Below are 19798 nucleotides of genomic sequence, written 5' to 3'. Positions count from 1 at the left end.
ATACTTTTACCCCGGCAAGGTTAGAAGTCATTAAGCTGAGGGCCTATCTCCCCACATCATTATCATAACCCCCATTTTAATTATGCTTCAACCATGATCATTATTCCTTTTTTTTTCTGAAGTTATCTACCAATTTATATAAATAAGTTTTATTATTCTATGTGCTACTTTTCTTTTTCTGTTTCTTTTATAATTACTGTTTTCATGAATTTTGAATTAAATTCAGATACGACTTTTTGCTGTTGACCTTCTGTTTTCCTTATCCTTTTTTCTGTGAATTTCTCTTTTATAGTTGTTATTAAAAATGAAATAAAGATTTTTATTTATTTGATGAACCAGCAAATAATAAAATATCTAGAATTAAACCTAAGGAGGTATTGAACCAAGATGGCATATTATTCAACAATTATAACAAAAAAGGTATATATAACAATGCTAACTGTTAACATTAATAATGTAAATTAAGAAATATGATTATGATATTTATAAATATAAATATAATATTTATAAACTATTTATAAACATTTATTATCAAATCTAACACTAAATTGCCATTTCGATTGTTAAACAATCATTATTTTCGTTAGACACTAAAGGAAGTGTATATATTAGAAAATAAGCCATATAAAACAAACAAAAAGGTAAAAACAAACAGATCAGTTGTTTTAACAGCTGAAAATCAGCTGTTAAATAATAAAATAACTGTTAAATAAAGCAAACAACTGATCAATGTTTGTTTTTACCTTTTTGGTAAATCAGCTTTAACAGCTGATTTTCGGCTGTTAAACAACTGATTTGTGACGTGTTAACTACTAGACCAGCCTGGTGGGCCAAATAAAATTTGACTAAAGTGATTTTGATGAAATTTGGCACAGACTCGTATTAATGAGCAATTTATTGGTAAAATTTTTGGGGTCAATATCTCCAGGAAGTGGGGTTTCTTTGGGGTCAATTTTCTTAAAATTTTGCAAACATAACACCACCTTGCTCAGTACATGCATACATGCTTAACTACCGTCTTTAAAAAAAAAATGTTGCCCCGCCAAATTCTTCCCTTCTTCAGAAATCAAAAAAGCTATTTTTATTTATTGCATATTTTTTAACCCAATTTTTTTTGTCTTCCTAGGTGTAGTAGTATTACCCGCCGGGTTGGTCTAATGGTGAACACTTCTTCCCAAATCAGCTGATTTGGAAGTCGAGAGTTCCAGCGTTCAAGTCCTAGTAAAGTCAATTATTTTTACACGGATTTGAATACTAGATCGTGGATACCGGTGTTCTTTGGTGGTTATGTTGAGACTGTACAAGACTACACTTCATTTGCACTCATACATATCATCCTCTGAAGTATTATCTGAACGGTAGTTACCGGGGGCTAAACAGGAAAAAAGAAAAGAAAAAGGTGTAGTAGTATTAGTTCAAATGACCCAAAAAAAAATATGTAGAGGACAATATTGGAGGTAGGGGAGCTGATCAAAGTTTAAGAATATTGATTTTTTAAAACCTTTTTTTGTTTATTTAAACTTTTAATTTACGATAAAATTTTATCATAATTTACCCCCACCCACCAAAAAAACAAATCTTAGATAATTTTTTATCGGTTGTACATTTTCAGTGGAATTTTTTTAATCTCCTCATTTATTGTAGTAAACGTAGACAAATTAACAAATTTTCTTTAGGAGGTGATTTTGTGGGTGGGGGAGCAGAAAAAAGTAAAAAAATATTGATTTTTCAAAACTTTTTTCATGTGTTATTTTTCACTAAGTAAAAATAAATAATCAATACCAGGAAAACAACTACTTTATTGTCAGTTTTTTCAACTTTTAAAATGTTTGTGTTTTTTTTTGTTTATTTTAAATAAATTAAAAATATTTATTTATATTCAGATATCAATCACAGTATCTCAATAAATATTCAGTACTACCTCCTACTGTTCAATATATAATCTTTTACTACCATACCAATCAAGATATGATCAAAACTACCTACGTGATAAAAAAATAATTTATGAGTTAATTATTTTAAGAAGTTTGTAACGGTCAAAATCATATTTAAAGATTATTAGTGTTTACACTTCCATAAAACCACACCTTAAAATATTGTACTATATTCTAATTAGTAACATTATTTGATGTTTTTTGCTTATTTTGGGAAGTTTTGGCTGGCAAGTGACAATATGTTAACTTATTGGGCTAAACAATTATTTTCAATTGTAAAGTTTTACCGGCTAATACATAATCTATTGTAGAAAAAATTTCCCATTTTCACCCTCAGTTTAAGAAAGATTACAGTTGCTAATACAACATAATTTAGTAATATATATGACATTATAAAAATTTATTTCACTTACCTTAGCACCATGATCTAAAAGTAATAACAATATTAGCTGCATCCTGCTGATTTTTTAAAGATGATGCTAGTTGCAATGGTCGTACCTTCATTGCCCCACAATGACAATTTACAATTAATTCACTATTACCACATGTTCTAGAAAAATCGAGAACATTTTTTACTTCATTATAACTGGAGCAATGTATTGCAGTCATTAATCTTGCAACAATTTCACATTTATCAGTCTTTACCCATTCTCCCATAGTTGTTTTGTAAAAATTCATTTTGCTATTTTTGATTTTTTATAACATAATAGACTTAAAATTAAATAATAAAATTAATATAAACTAAATAAAACTTTTTATTAGCAGGTGCTAATAAAAAGATAAATATTTTCATCAGAATGAAAATATTATACCGCAAGAAATAAATGCTTATCATAAAAGTTTAGATAGGTTTAAAAGAAATACACCTTAACACTGAATAACTGTGATATTTTATGGCTAAATAGGTTTATTTAGATAAGAAGTGGTTGGTATTTGGTTGCACTAAGGTTTTTTATTTACATTATCAGGAAATGTTTGGTGGTTTAATACAGATTAAACTACAAGATAATATTATACATTAAGCCACAAAACTGTATATATGTTTGCAGTTGTTGAAATTATAAAATCAGAAATTCTAACACATTTTCCCCTTAATAAATTATGTTTTTGTCTTTAAAAAATTACTATTTAAATCAGTAAATCAAATAGTGTAATTGCCATGCTATTTGAAGTTTATTTTTTAATTAAATAATTTACAAACTAATAGAATTTATTTTTATAAAGAACAATGTAAAAAATAAATATAAAAAAATAAATTATTATTTATTTATTTATTTTATAAATAAATATAAAATTTAATTTACCCTCAAATATTTAAAAGCAGTAAGATTCTTCATTGACACTATGGTGGCTGCGTAATGTTGCAGGATAGAAGCATGGAATAATGGCAGAACAAGGTCGTAAAAGGACTTCTTTCAACGTTTAAAATGATTTTTAAAGTTATTTAATGTAAAATAATAAATTTTTGTTACTTTTATTTAGAGTAATTTTTACTTTTACTTTCAAATATTCACTTTAAATGTCATACTATTAACTATAGAATATTTTAAAATATAAGTATAAGTTGTGGAAATGTTAAGCATAAATTTATTTTTAAACCAAAATTAATGGGGCCAAACTGTTACCTGAGCATTTAGTTATCCAAGGTATGGTCCGTTTATATAAACTTGACTGAGCAATATTCTACTGCAGTTTAAACAATAATGCTATAAATTAATTAAAATGGTTTTAAAAAATAATATGAAGATGCTACAAAAAAAAAACATCAAATAATTTTCACTTGAGCCCTCTACTCTACCTAATCCTCCCAAACAGTATTTGAATGCGAGGTAATAGAGAGAGAACTAGTACAAACATTTCTGCGAGACGTACCTTAAAAAACTCTCAAAATTGTTGGCCAGATCAATTGTAATCTAGTTAGTTTGCAGCCACCCAACTGTTTGCACAAATGGAGAACCAACTGGAAAAATTATACAGCGAGTTAAACTTTAGCAGAAACATTGCAGAATTTAATAGATTCAAGGTTATGACTGAGGGGTGGAACTCTGTTTCTTTAGAGATTGATGCTGGGATTTCTGAATGTTGTGTTGCTACCACTGGTTGCAATGTAGGTGTTCAAATCGGGTTTTGAAAGGTAATATTTATTTACAACAAGTACGAACAGCATGTATGATTTTAATTGTTTGTGTTCATTTAATTAAGCAAAGATCTTTTAAAACCTAATTAGAACACTAGTGCCTTGTCTAGAAGCAGAGCTGGAACAATCCAGTGGCAGTCTCTGAATTAGCTTAACATAGAGCAAAAGGTGCAGTAGGAATGTTTTTTTTTCTTGTCTATAAAGATTCAGTAAGCCACTGACTGGTAGGAACTTTCACATTGTGGTAGGAAATCTGATGAGAAAATAATACCTGATAATGACCCTTTCCAGATGAATCGCACAAATGAAATTAATGCGCATCAGTTTTTAAGCCCTGAAAATCAGGACCGCTAAAAAATCAAAAGTATACAAAAGTATTGGTATATAGTCCCGACTTAATTTTCTGTTGTAAAACAATATATTTAATTGAGAAATATCTTGAAAATCTTTGTACAGCTTTCTAAGTAAAGTAAAAGTGCAGGCGAGGACTTAAAAATATTTTTATAGGTTAGTTTCAATAATTATAATAAAGATTAAGCAAACGTAATTTACTGTACAACATAAATGCAATATACATTACAAGCATTATGTAAATTTCCAGAGAAGAAAATAAATCATACATAGATAACATTTACCGCTTAATAACTTTATCATTATCATAACCTCTACAATATGTCACTGAAATAGTTTAAGATAAATATGAATTATTAACACAAGTAATCTGTCTTTAACATGATATGAAAAATAAATTTTAACTTAAGATTGTATACATATTCTTTTCTGACAGAATCACTTCTACTTAAAAATATTAAATGTTTAAAATATATAAGAAAAGTAAGTGTGTGTTTATATTTAAAATATATAGGCAAAATCATTTAAAAAATTATATAATTGTACTCAGACACCATCATGTATAATTACATTCAAAATTGTTTTACACTTCATGTCGCTAAATGCATTATTTGAATTTACAATAAAAACCTTTGAACAACTAAGTTTCATTAAAAATATCTATAATTATTGGTGGTGCTAATACAGGTACTGTAGTAAAGTTGAATTCTCCAGCAGATTAGCAGTTAACAATAATGGCATGCTTGATATTCCTGTAAATAAAACCATTAAGTTAAAGCCAATTCATGAACACAACATAAGTTATAATAAAAGTAGGTACACAACAATAGATATATAAGTAAATAAAATAAATAATTATACTGAATCGTACTAAATACTAAATTATACTAAAAAATAAATAAGTGTGTAAGAAACAACACACACACACACATAAAATTTATAACAAACCAATTATGTTTATCAAACTGATATTTGAATAACGGTACTTCTAGAACTAAAGTAAATAACTGTTTTCCAATTAGTTTCCTTCAAATTTCTTAAGATATTTTAACAGCAACATATTTTTTCCGTCAATATATTTCAGAAAAGTTTTAACGACTGAAGATTTAAGTTCTCCATTTATTTATTTACAACAACCACCTAAAATTAAGAATAGTTTATGACGGTCTACTTAGGTTAAGAGATGGCTCTAAGAAGATATATGCATGTATATAGAGCTATTTTTTTCTGTTTTATGTTAAATATTATGAAAACTGCAGGAAATGCAGTTCTGTGATCAATTTTATTTGATTTTTGAGGTTAAAAGTCATACAAAACCATCCGGTTTAACGCCAGAAAGTTTCAGTATGAACTCATTTCACCAGGAAAACTGAAATACAGGAAAAATCTTTCACTAGCTGTAACTCGATAACAAAATATTTTTTTTTGATATATGTTTGTATCAATGGAATGGAATGCAAAGTTGGCGGGAGTTTATTACTCCCTACTTTATCGCAGAACCTGGACAGAGTCCCTTGCTGCTGGATGATTCTAATCGGGCTTGGTTTTTTAAAAGGGTTATTTTATATCTCGGGTCTAATTTTTCAAGTTTTGTGTTATTTTAGTGAATTTAAGACGGATTTAATTGCATTCCAATCCGTTGTTGAACCAGTGTTATCGAACCCATTTCATGGGCCGACCGCGTAATTCCCCTTCAGACCGTCCACTGAAGTCCTTTCGGTGCTAACTCTTAATAGGCTAGCAGGAATACGCCACAACGGGGCACTAGCTATGAGGAGGGAGCAATGCGTCCCCTTTTCCGGAGGAGTCGCAATTGCTGGGTTATTTTGTCTTACTGTAAGTTTTTTAAAAAGGAGAGGTTGTGTAGAAGCTCTTCATCCGCTTCTGGTATGGCTGCCCTTCAGGACGCATCTCTGCTGGGCTCTGTTCCGGACTCCAGTCCGTGATGTTGAGACGAGTGGCTGGTCTTCCTTCTTCTTCATCTTCTTCCTCTTCTTCTTCCAAAGACCTCTTCGTTCTTCTTTGGCCTGCACTTTCCAAGAATTGGTAGTTTGTATCAACGTTCTCAAGTAGAGCTTATTTCAAACTACAGTATATATTTTTTTTTGAAAGATTTATTGCATCCTTGCACCAGTAAGACAAATACATAAAATCTGTATCCAAGAAAATATGCCATAAATGAATATCTAATGTAACTGCTCTGGTTAAATCCATCAATGTAAATCGCTTCACCTTATAAAGAAGTATCTTTATTGCAGAAATTCTGTAATACTACACGCTTATTGTCTGTTTTTCTTATAACTAATCACCTAAGTAAATATACTAATGAACAGTAAATGTAGCATTATTTAGTTTCATACTAAGGAAAGATAAAACAAACATTCCCCGAGCTTGAATAATCATAAAACTAAATTAAATGGGAATCTGTGGATTAAGACTGGAAAATAAAAACAAAATCACACAGAAGATGCTAAGATTGTCCCTTTATGATGCATGTAAATCATTATTGGTCCGACTCGACCAGAGAGGGAAAGGCTCACCATTCTTCATTAAAGAGCTTACTATTTGACTAGACAGGAATGATCCGGTAGCAAATCAAATAAAATTTTATGAATGGTGATCCAACATCCCAAGAATTGTACACTCTGAGGAGTAAACTACTAATTGAACTTAGACATTACCAAGATTCAGTAAAATTTAAGTACACATTTCATCTGCACCTCAAAAGCTGTTACTGTAAATATTATGCTGTTACTTGTTAACCTATCAAAATGTCTTAAACACTGAATTTTGAGTTCTCTTACACGCTTAATTCAGGCAATGCATTCATACTGAGATTTTTTTGTTAATTTAGATAATTTCACCTTATGACTCGTTCATAAATGAAGTTTTGAAGCAAACGTTTTGCAGCTGTCGATGGATGTAGGCTGTTAAATCATTTACATATAATGAACACATGAAGGCGGTTTTTAATAAATTTTATAGTGTTGTTTACAGCCAAAGAAAATAAAATTATAGAACATCAGTACTTTAAGGTACATTTTCCAGTGTAAATGGTTCTGAAGTTAAAAACATTGTTCTCAAGGAATCTTACTATGAAGCCCAGAAAATTGCCATCTACATCCCATTCTATTCAGCAAGTCAATTTGTAAGCCTTTTCAGAATTGAAGAAGACAGCAAACGTGGCACTGGGATTCAAAGTATCCAATAAAACATTCTGCTTCAAGATTAATTCAGAGATCCAAGGGAGATCTAGCACTTCAAAATCTGCGCTCCTCTGATTCACCATTAGCCGGAAAGAATTTCTGGTTTCTTGTTTCAGCAATATCAATATTGAATCTCAACATCTTTATTTTCTTTCTTGTTGGTATCTAATTTTTTCTATTTCTTTCCTGATTGATTGTTATCAAATTTCTCCTTCAATTGTTTCTTTTAAAAATAAATAGAATAGGAAAGGTGATAAGACTAATATGTCTGAGAAAAGGTTTTTTGGCTTTCCTAAATTTCAGCTTACCTTTCTAGATCTCTATCTTATCTCACAGCTACTGAATTCTTATACATATTCTAAACAAATTTTCTTTCTCTGTATTTCAATCCTAATATCCTTAACACATTTATTCGGTTAGACAACAATATGTAAAAATTTAATTAAATTAAGAGCTTTCTCAACTAAAGCAATCTGACAGGATGAAATTTTTAGATGGTTAATTGAGTATTTAGGTGGTCTTTATTTTAATAAGTTTTCCCAGAGTATGCCGACTGAGTATTTTAAACTCAATATCAGTCCCTCAGTTATAAAAAAAATAGTTTTCAATTTCTTTTACTCATTTTTTAAGCGAACAATTTTCTGGGAATTCAATTAAAGCATTTATTAAATACAGAATTTCATCCTGTGGTTTTACATTTCATTAATCCATTCAAAAATTAAAGAATAGAATACCAAATTTACTTCAAGTTTGGTTTCATGTACATTTTTACACAATCTATTTCATATAAAAATTGTTTACTTTTGAATAGTGAGTTTACATCCATCGACTGACCATTAACCTACTGATATCATCACATCCATAGGAATGATAAGTTGATCGTACTTTAGCAGCTAATGAGATAAAAGAAAAACTGACAGGTAGTGCAAAACAAGAAATTGATTAATCCTTTTAATGCACTCTTCTTCTTTGTACACATTACAAATCTATGTAGAAAAGCTTAATTTTTAGGTAGTCTTTCTTCTAAATATAAATTTAGAATAATTTTTTTTAATCTTTTTTTTGTTTTTCATAGCCTACTACATTAATCTGAACAAAATTAATTTTTACATCCTTAACATCTGAGAAATATAAGAGTTATTTTTTAAGATCAGTCGGTAAAAACTGTGTACAGATTACTTAAGTAAATATTGTGCTCAATATTTAATTAAAAATCAATAAGATTACGTGGTTGAGCTTGAGCTTTGAATAATTCATCCTTAAGGGTAGGAAGAAATGTATTAATTTTGTCCCATGTAACTGTCCAAAGAGGTGAATACTCCTCACCATGTTCTACAGCGACTCGGGTATGGCCTCGTACTATACAGACAAACATTATACAGTATACACATCAGACCGTAAAACAAGATTCAGAAAACTATTTAACCTATGTTTCTGATCGTTAACTATAACAGAATAAGATACACATCATATAACATCGGTTTGATTAACGTAACAAACAGTAGAAAATATATATACAAATTAAAGATATGTAAAATGCTGTATATTAAATAAAAAATATAAAGATGATATAAAACCTAATGTTAAAATAAAAATTTTACATCCGTAACAACAAATTATGAGAATTCCTAACAGCGATCAGAAAAACGGTTTTGTAGAAAGTCACTAATGATAAACTTATCCACACGCTTTCAAAAACCATAGCAAAATGAGAAATGAGAAATGAGATTTTGAGTGACAAATGGCTAAGTAAGATGTTCCTGACTTGCATATGTATCACCGATAGTCAGTTTAATTTTTCACTTACCAAATGATCACTTTATCAGCATGCATATATTTATCCATAAAATCAAGTATTGTCAGCCAGAGTGCAGTAAACATTGACAGTGTTTGAAGAGGAGTAAGATGATGCAGAAATACCTAAAAATAAAAATCTGACAATAATTCATTATACAGTTTTAATCTATACTACATACTCAAAAAAATAAATAACAATGAGCTATTTACTTTAGTACTTAAAATAACAATGTTAAGATTTCTTACACGCATATTTTTTACTTATCACATTAAAACGCTAACCGATTACAAAAAAGTACTTGATTATATATACTGTATTTTTTTACATTAAATGTAGGTTATTATTTTTTTAATTGCAACTAATCAAAAAACTTACTTAAATTAGAATCATGCATTCAGTTCTTCTGCAAGTTTGCTATCTTCATTGGAACAATCACTTACACTATAATTATCAAAGTCTACACGAAGCACATAACAGATTTTTCAGTCATTTTTTATATAGACAATTCAAGTTTCAAGTGGATCTAGATTTGCAATAACAATTACCGTCATTCTATACTTTTGAAGAAAATAGCTTTTAAAACTTACTTTTACAGTACTTAAATGTTAAATTTCCCAATGGCCTTTACTTTAGAGATATTCCTTGTAGTATATCCTTCACAGCTATTGAAGATCGATTCTGTTTGGTGATTTTAAATGAGTGTTTACATGAACCCTTTGTCATGTTTAATTGTTAAGATGATTGTTAATGATAATTGTTACTGATGATTTTAAATGAGTGTTTACATGAACCCTTTGTCATGTTTAATTGTTAAGAAGTGGACATATTAAAATGATCCCTTCTGTAACAAGGGTAGCCACCAGGTACATCCCCATATTTGGGCTACCAACCCCGGATGTCCAACCCAGTATGCCAGTGGAACCAGCATGTCAAAGCAGAGACCAGAGAGCCCTATGAACCGACACAAATGGACACCTTATTACAAGCTTGCCATCGCAGTGGGCAGTGAGAAATGAATTGATCTCTGTTGTGTAACAGAGATCAATTCAAGCTGTAGTAGGTGTCTACTACAGCTTCAACCCTGGTCGCTATATCACCAGCACAAAAGATGGTTAAACCAGTTTCCAAAATCCGATCTGTGTATCGATCTGAAGTTGAAAGTAAGATCAGCATTATTAAAAAAGAACGATCACATTTTCGAGGAAAAGATTTGGAGTCCCGCTACCCAGCTATATGTTTAGTACGTATAACTGTTATTGCCCCAGATGGTATATTCCAGATATGGAGATGATCTACCTCAGGGCATTCTTTTTATTATTTTTAATTTTTTTTTTTAAGTGTAGAATTAACTACTGGTAATTTAAAGAGAATGAAAAGATGATTGTCATTCATCTGTTTGTCATTTTCTTTAAATTGCCCTTTAAAGAGCAATTTAAATGATTAGATGAATTGATTATCACAGATTTTTTTTTAATTTAATAATTCCAACAAAAAAAAAATAATAAAGATCGTTGCTGCTCAATTTTTATAATCTTAAGTATAATTAAAATCTTAAGCGTAATACCATGATGTTTTATTACATAAAAAAATAATAAAATAAAACAATGCAATATAACCTACTTTTGTTTCTGGTATTAGCTAAATGAATGAATTTTTCACTACTTTTCAAAATTCTTTAATTCTCTGAAACAGTTAATTTCATTATGATATCATATCAGAGGGCAGGAGAGAGAGAGAGAGAGAGATAGAGAGAGAGAAAAGTAAAATATCTTGATTTTTGTATCAATTGAATAAAACTGTCCATATATCAATATTTCAAGTACAATTGGTTAATTTTTTTTTTTTAATTTTATTTCTGTGACATTTAATTATATAAACATAAATTCAGTTTGCCATGTGTTAACAATTTTTATCTGAAATTTAAAGACAAGAAAAAACTTTATTTGGTAAAATTGACAAAAGTAGGGATAAAGAGATACAACTCCACTAGGACCAGTATTATTAATGTATCATATAAAGCGCAAAATAAACCTATAAAAACCATTTGTCCAAGTGTGACTCCATAAAGTTCTCTTGCATAGACTTGATACAACTCTATCTTTGATGTGAACTGTCACTACATTAACTCACAAATTCAATAGTATGTAGTTATCTAACTAAATAGAAATAGCTTACATCATTTTTATAGATCACCACAGGTGATCTATATTCACAGTATGAATGTATGTACTAATTCTTTAATTAACTTTCATATTTAATTGAAAGTTATTTTTGTATTTTTATAGAGATATCGAAGCTTTATTACATGTAGTCAAATCAAGCCTTGGTTCAGGAGTACTAGCGATGCCGGTTGCATTTAAAAATGTTGGCCTTCTGCAAGGGTTTTGGGAACTATATTTGTCAGTTTACTTTGCACACGTATAAATTATCATTTTATCATTCCCGATTCATTAAAACTTGGTTTAAACTTCATCCTTCATTTTCTATAAAAGTGTCTCTTCCATTCAAAATATGTGGAAGGGTTAATATCATAAAATAATTCAGCAGTATGTTGAATATTTACAGTTTATATACAAATACAATATACAGCAATATATGGAACTGTGTAGAAAAGAAAGTAATTTACGAGCAATCTGGTAATAGTTGTAATTATTAAAGAGAATGAATTAATAATTATTTAATTAATTACTTTCTGGTACCATTGTTTTTATTATATGGAACACAGTTAATACAGTGAAACTCCGTACAAGAATAGCAATCACAGACAAAAAATATTCCTTAAAGTGAATCATTTCAATCTCTGGTGTAGGGCGATGCCAAACTCAATATAAATGTGTTCACATAATTATAATAATGAATTTATTTTTAACGTTTCTTATTTGCAGTTAAAAAATATTTTAGCTCAGCAAAGATAGAAAAACAGTAAAAATAAATAAAAAATGTTAATTTATTAACCGCTTCAGAATTATCAGTTTTAATTATTTTGAGAAAAGGTAAAACCACAGACAGATTAATTTAATTAATAACTTGAAACTTGAATTCTTGAAACAAGCAGACCCCTCTTTTTTGCTGGCCACAGGTCATAATTAGACACGAGTGTTAATAAGTTGTTTTAAGTGGAGTTAAATAAAATTTAGTTCTAATCATAAAATGTGTGTTCTGTGTTACTATATTTACTACGTTTTTCACCTGTTAAAACTTATCCGCAACTTAATTTACTGTTGTAGGAATAATACTTTAGTATCTATAATTCAGCCTACTTCATTTTAATTGTATACATGATTCATTATATCCCTTACAGAATTGAGGTAATTTGTATAACATTGTTTCAATACAGAAAGACATGTTAATTTGTTGTTCTACACTAACCCAGTCTTTATCATGGTTATAGCGCTTGTAACATAAGTTGCAAGAATGACCGATTACGGTTTTCTCTGAGATGATTTCTACATTCCTGTGGTGCAGTGTTGTCTGTAGGGCTGAATATCATCTGCATTTTGGTAAGTTTAGCAGAACGATATGATACAACATATTTGACCGATGAAGAAGACAACATGAAGTCTCACTCAATTTTAAAGGTAAGCCTTAATTCAATTTATAATTTTGTTAAAACAAAGTTACATAGAACTAAATAAATAGAACTGTCACCAAAAATAAAATTTAATAACTTGTTGCTTACTATATTCCAGAATATTCAAAAACTAAATTATCTATATTTAAATTTCCTCATTGCCGAATCAATAGTATACATTTATATATAAGAAAAAAAATTGCCAGTTTTTTATTTCCCAGATAAATGGAACATAAATTATACTTTCAGGTAAAATCATATCAGAAAATGTGTTACACACTTAAAAAAAAAATATTTAGGATATGCAGAAACAGTTGAAGCAGTATTTATGTCATCGCCACATGAAAGTGTCAAATCTTGTGCATCATTAAGTAGGTGAGTTGAAACCTACATTTATTAAAATGTATTATATTAAATATAAAAATATATTATATTTATTAAATTATATTATGCTAAAATATGAACAAAATTAATTTAAAACTCACTAATTTTATTTGTTAAATGAGGAAGATACTTTCAAATAAATCATGTAATTCTTTCTGTTACAACGATTGTTTATTATAAATGATTAATACTAAATGATAAATTTTTCCACTGATTAGATCTCAATGAAGGTAGTGCTTATCTGTAAAAACTTACCTACTTTATCAAGCAACATGAAAAGTTACATGGAGTTTAATTTGTTGGGAAAAGTTACAAAATAAAATTTCACATAGCTCGTTTTTGCCAAAAGAATTGGACTTTATTTTTTGACAGAATGAAATCAGAATTGTATAACCAACCATATTTATAAAACTGCATAAATACATTATCACATTTTAATACTTTGTTAAGACTGCACAAAATCTACATGTGTGAAATTTATATACAACAATCCTTAATTTAAAGGATTATATAATAATAATACCTTATTATTTAACAGACAATCACTGTTAATATCACTAAGATATTAATGAAAAACATTATAATCTTAATTAAAATAAAATATCTTACACTTGCACAAAATGTAATCTCACAATCGTGAATTTTATATATGTCTACATAAATTCCTTTGATCAATGGAACATTCCAAATTATAAAGAAGAAAAATCACAAACATAATTTTTGACATGCAACAAAGATTCATATGTATGACTTCAAAAGATATTACAAAGATTCATACGGATTATAACATGACAAAGAATATTCGTAGAGCTCACACAACAAAGATTCATAAGTATTAAACGTAACAAAAAATATTCACAGAGTTAAACATAAATCCATTCAGGTGTTCAATTCTTTAACACAAAATGAAATGATCACATACACAATAGCTGCTTAATACAAACTCGAGAAAAATTGTATCAAAAATGTTTTTTACATAATCGTGTCATATACATAGAAAATTAAATGAAATGAGAAAAGATGAACATGTGTAATTATGAATGTGAAAAAAACAATACAACAATCTCAAAATATTTTTCTTTTTTTTAATAATTAAAAGTTCTTATTATTACTATTTAAGATGTAAACACATGAAATAATACAGAGTTAAATCTTAAAAAATAATCAATACAGAAGCATAAATGAAAATCAGCTGAGCATATATTTATATGTATGTTGAATGGAATGCATAAATTTCAGTATTTGAAAAACTTCTTAATTATAATTAAAATTTTCATCTACAACGGTTCACCAATTTATTTAAAAAAAGTATAATGAGACACTCTCTTATAAGTTGAATTAAAGCTGCTTTAATATTTTCATATTTAATTGTGGGAATTAAAACAAAAACTGTAATCTGGTTTAAAATAATCCCAAATTGGTGATTTTGGAATCAGCTTATAATACGATTCAAGATATGTGCAAGTAAGAAATCTGCTGTGACTATGTCAGTACCTGTCTCATAAGACAGTAATATCTTCTAATTGATATTAAATATAAAGAATTTTTTGTAGAGTAGAACCATAAAGACACATTATTTTTACACTCGTATTTAATAGTTTTACTTTGTTGACGAAAGTTATAAATACAAAATAAAAGATGAAAAAAAAATTACTCTGATATAAGTACAAAACTCAATTTTCACAAAAAAAAAAATTTTTTTTATAAATGCGTGGTTATTTTTAAAACTAATTTAATATACATGCATTTTTAGTTACTTTTTTTTTTGTATGGAGAACTAGAAATTGTAAAATTGTAGTGAAAACTGTTTGGTAAAGCAGTTGTGATTTACAACTGTTTATGAGAGAATCATACAACTGATTATCAGAGAATTTGTTTCCATTTCTTCATGAATCTTCTAGGTACTTTCCATTTTTCTTTATCTCAGGAAAATCAGCGATTAAATATATCTGTTTTTTTTTTGTTTCTTTACCATTTCCAGCTTTCAGTCGTGCTTAAAATTAACAGCTTTATTTGTCATCTAAAGTAGGATTAGGGAATATACATGCTATCCTTTTGTGCATCAAATCGATGAACTTCATTAGTCATGTTGTAAAATTTACATTATTTTTTTCTACATAAGTTTTTTACTTTGTACTATGTTTATTTAGTTTTATTTTAATGATTACAAAACTTGACTAGTGCATTCAATCTTTAATGAAATACCATTAATCTATCAATCGAACAATAATTTAAGATATAATGCTAAAATTCTATGAACGGTACTGTTGGGAAAAATTACAAAATAAAATGACACAGCTCGTTTTTGCCAAAAGAATTAAACTTTATTTTTTGACAGAATAAAATCAAAATTATATAACCATATTTATAAAAACTGCATAAATACATTATCACATTTTAATACTTTGTTAAGACTGCACAAAATCTCCATGTACGATATTTATATACAACACTTTAATTTAAAATATAGGTAAATTTGTTTGTTACCTTTAATATTTCTTTTACATACACAAAGTATATCATTAAATTACCTTATTATTTAACAGACTATTACTGTACAATGAAAAACATTAATATCTTGCTATTCAGTTACGCAAAATGTAGTCTCACAATTGTGAATTTTATATATGGCTACATAAATTCCTTTTATATTAATGGAACATTCTAAATTATGAAGAAGAAAAATCACAAACATAATATTTAAAAGATTTTTTGCCATAAAACAAAGATTCATACGTATTAAACATAACAAAAAATATTCGCAGAGTTAATTCAAAACATACACATAAATCCATTCAGATGTTCAGTTTTCTAACTAAATCTAGTTTTCTAAATCTATTATCTTAGATATTTTTACAGCTATGACAGAGCTGAAAATAATGCTGTAAGGTACAGAATTATAGACAATTTTTTCCAATTATGTTCAATGGTAACAACTGTAATGTACATTTCATAAAAGAAAAGGTTCATCTTTAAATAATTACATCACTTAAGTTCTTTACTTACTGTTCTCGCAGAATAATTATTTTATGTTAACACAAAGAGAAGCATATTTATATTAACACTTGAAACAAAACGAAATGTTCACATCACTAACCGATGTTCACACAATGGCCGCTTAACAACAACTTGTAAAATTATGAATCAAATGTTTTTTTTAACAATAAAAAGTTTTTATTAATTATTTAAGATGTAAACACATGAAATAATATAAAGTTACTAAATCTTAAAAAATAATCAAAAAATAAAGCACAATAAAGAAGGCATAAATGAAAATCAGCTGAGCTTATATTTATATATTATGTTGAAGGGAATGCATAAATTTCAGTGTTTCAAAAACTTCTTAATTAAAATTTTCATCTACGATTTAATACTGTTACTATAAAAGAAAATTTTATTTGAAATAAATTGGTGAGAAAACAGTTCACCAATGGGACACTCTCTTATAAGTTGAATTAAAGCTACTTTACACATTGGCGTAAACAGGTACGGTTGACACATTTATTCAATGTACAATTGAATATTGTGCAGGTGAAAAATAAGTTGCCCATTGAGTTCTTTACATGGTATAAGTGAATATTAGATCGTTATTATGTTACACATTTAAACAGCAGTCAGAAAAAATAAACCTCTATAAAAAATTATAGAAACTCGGCTTCAGTACCATATAAGAGTTTCTTAGCTTATAATGTCTCCTTTGTCATAGCCACAACAGTATCCATCAAGATATCTAAACCAGAGGTATATATGCTCACGTGGAATTTGGTAAGAGGAGAATGACAATAGCCTTTGCTTCAAAACAATTATATAATTACAAAGCCCAAAGGATCGCTGTAGTCAGATCACTAGAGGGAAATTATTTAAGTAAAAATTGATTTTAGTAATTTATTGATAACATAAGCGTTTATTGTAAAACGATCTCAAAAAAAATCCAAATACTTAGTATTAATGTTATTTAAATGATACGCTAACTTTCTACAGGGAACATCAAATTTTCTTAAGCCGCCTGTAGAAACGTAAACTAGATCTCTATAACAAATTGAGATTTACCATCGACAGCATATCCCATTGAATAAAATGCGTCTATATATAAAAGGCGTATTTTCAAAGTAAGGTCAGTTTTGAATTTGCCTCCTGTACAGGTGATTTAAATAAATGGCGCTTGCGTACTTAGTTAATTCAATCGATATTCAGCTGATAGCAGCAATAGCTAGTCATTTTGATGTTAGTTGTTTATATTAATCTGTTTATAATGATCGTTACAATTCCTGATTCTTAATGGCAAAAGATAATTCTGCGCCAAAAGTGTACAAGGAAATCTGTAACGTTTAAGGGCCAGATATTATAAGTGACGGAAAAGTAAAACAGTGGATAGGCTAAGATTTGGAATACAAGCCATAGAGGGGCTAAAAAATCTGACAGGACTGCGAGACTGACTACTCGCCTCCTCCCAAACAGTGGCAGACCGACCCTGCATCATAGAAGGTTACTTATGGGAGTGACGTACACCACACTGCTTTATGGGACTGAGCTATGGGCTGGAGTAATTAGAGGGCTAAATCTGGAAAATTGGTGTTCCCTGTATGAAAAATCTAACATCCTTACCTCTTCATTTTCAACTTTTACATTTTCTGATTTAACTAAGTTCCTTTAGCAATCTTCAATTGCTACAGGATCTTTTGGAATATCACTATTAATATCAAGCGGTTCCTCCTTCAGTCTCATTAAATCTTTCTGCTGTAACAAAAAACAAAAAATGAATGCTACAAAGTATATTTATGATATTTTGTTATGAATAATTATTAAATTAAAATAAAAAATAATTATATTTTAATTAAAATTAAAAAAAAAATTAATTATTATAATTATGATTAATAATTCATCATTTTTATTATGAAGAGAAAACTATCTCTAATTCACTTACCAGATACATTAACAGTGCAGCCATAGTTCAATTATTATCATTATTAAGTGACTTTAATGTGCCAGGTTTCATCCAAATTTAGCTCTTCACCTTACAGATTCTTCAACAAAATCTAATCATTTACAATCAAATAAACTCATAAACTGCTGCGGTAATTCACTTCATTTAGTTTTCCAATTTTACAGACAGCATTCATATTTCATATGATAATATTTTAGAGATAATCTAACCTAAAATTTTGAATTCTACTTATAAGTGATAAATACATATCAGATTACAAAAATATTAATTTTGTAAGATTCAACATTTACTAAATGAGAGTTTGATTCTAAACAATATTTATTTATTATTATTTTATTTTTTATATATCAACATATAAGTCTGAAGCTTGTGTGTGGAACATGGAAATTGATTTTGTAGTGTATGAAAAAATACCATGCTGACTGGGATTTATATTGATCATGATAATAGAAATTTTTGCTGAGGAATTGCAACCATATATTAATACATATGTACCAAAAGTACTTATAAAAAAAAATTAATTTTCTCTAGTGAAAATACTAATAAATAATAGTAAACATAAAAGAATAAGTGACTTTCTAGTGAACTTATAACCAGAATTATTAATAAGCTTCAAAAACAATGTAGATCTACTTATTATGAATTATTTAAGAACAAATTGTACGTAATACTCTTAGTCGTAAAGATTTATTATTAAGTTATATTCTTAAACTTGAGGAATCTTTATATACTGATCCCAAAGATTTTTTAAAATTTGCTAATAAAAATGACAACAGTAGATCTTATCCATCTCTTATTAGTTTTGAAAATAAGTATGCTGATAAAGGTGTTGATATTGTAGAAGTTTTTGCTAAAAAATTTGGAAGTATCTACACTGATTTTTCCTAGACTGAAATTAGATTTAACAATAATGATCGCTTCACTTTTAACTAAGCTCTTCAATCGTTATTTAAATACTGGTGTTTTTCCTAGTTGTGACATTCAGATATCAATAATGATTGTCCTATCAGCAAATGCAATTTTTTCGCTAAACTCTTGGATAAGTTAGTTTGTTAGAAAAAATTAGACCTTGAATACAGTAACTTATAGTTCTGAACAACATGGTTTTTTTGGAAAGTAAATTAGACAAATGAACTTAAGTGCATATTTGGAAGATATTGTTGATGTGCTAAATGACAGTTATTATCTTGATGCAATTTATAAAGATTTTCGTTGTGCGTTTGATGTAGTTAACATAAAATTACTTATTAGAAAACGTGCTGCATGTGGATTTAATAAATTCTCTTGGATACATTAATTTCACTCAAACAGAATTCTCTGTGTTAAAAACGATGATTTTATCTCTAAGCCTATTTATGTTGAATCTGGAGTAAGACACGGCATGCATTTTGGTTCACCAATTTTCCTACTACTTATAAATGACAGTTTAATAAGTTATTTGCATTTTTTTTAATTTGCCAATGATATGAAAT

General features: G+C 28.3%; 1 protein-coding gene across 19 annotated transcripts in view; it reads right to left on the bottom strand.

The window, feature by feature from the left end:
- Positions 1–4942: 4942 nt before the first annotated feature.
- Positions 4943–19798, bottom strand: part of LOC142328256 (uncharacterized) — a 164649-nt gene continuing 149793 nt past the window's right edge. For 15 of the 19 annotated variants that reach the window (XR_012757248.1, XR_012757245.1, XR_012757246.1 and 12 more), the window contains 3 exons: positions 17987–18118; positions 9436–9548; positions 4943–5174 (listed from right to left, as the gene is read on the bottom strand). Coding sequence is in view for 2 of the 19 variants with exons in the window: in XM_075371924.1 (XP_075228039.1) it covers positions 18032–18118 (87 nt within the window). In the remaining 17 variants the exon portion in view is untranslated. Of the gene's footprint in view, positions 5175–9435; positions 9563–15680; positions 18119–19798 lie in introns of those variants that run through there. The other 4 variants (XR_012757247.1, XR_012757260.1, XM_075371924.1 and 1 more) reach the window with 4 other exon arrangements.

Source organism: Lycorma delicatula, chromosome 7 (genome assembly GCF_047948215.1).
Source record: "Lycorma delicatula isolate Av1 chromosome 7, ASM4794821v1, whole genome shotgun sequence".
In the NCBI taxonomy this organism is placed as follows: domain Eukaryota; kingdom Metazoa; phylum Arthropoda; class Insecta; order Hemiptera; family Fulgoridae; genus Lycorma; species Lycorma delicatula.
This window is presented reverse-complemented; position numbering and strand designations above follow the sequence as displayed.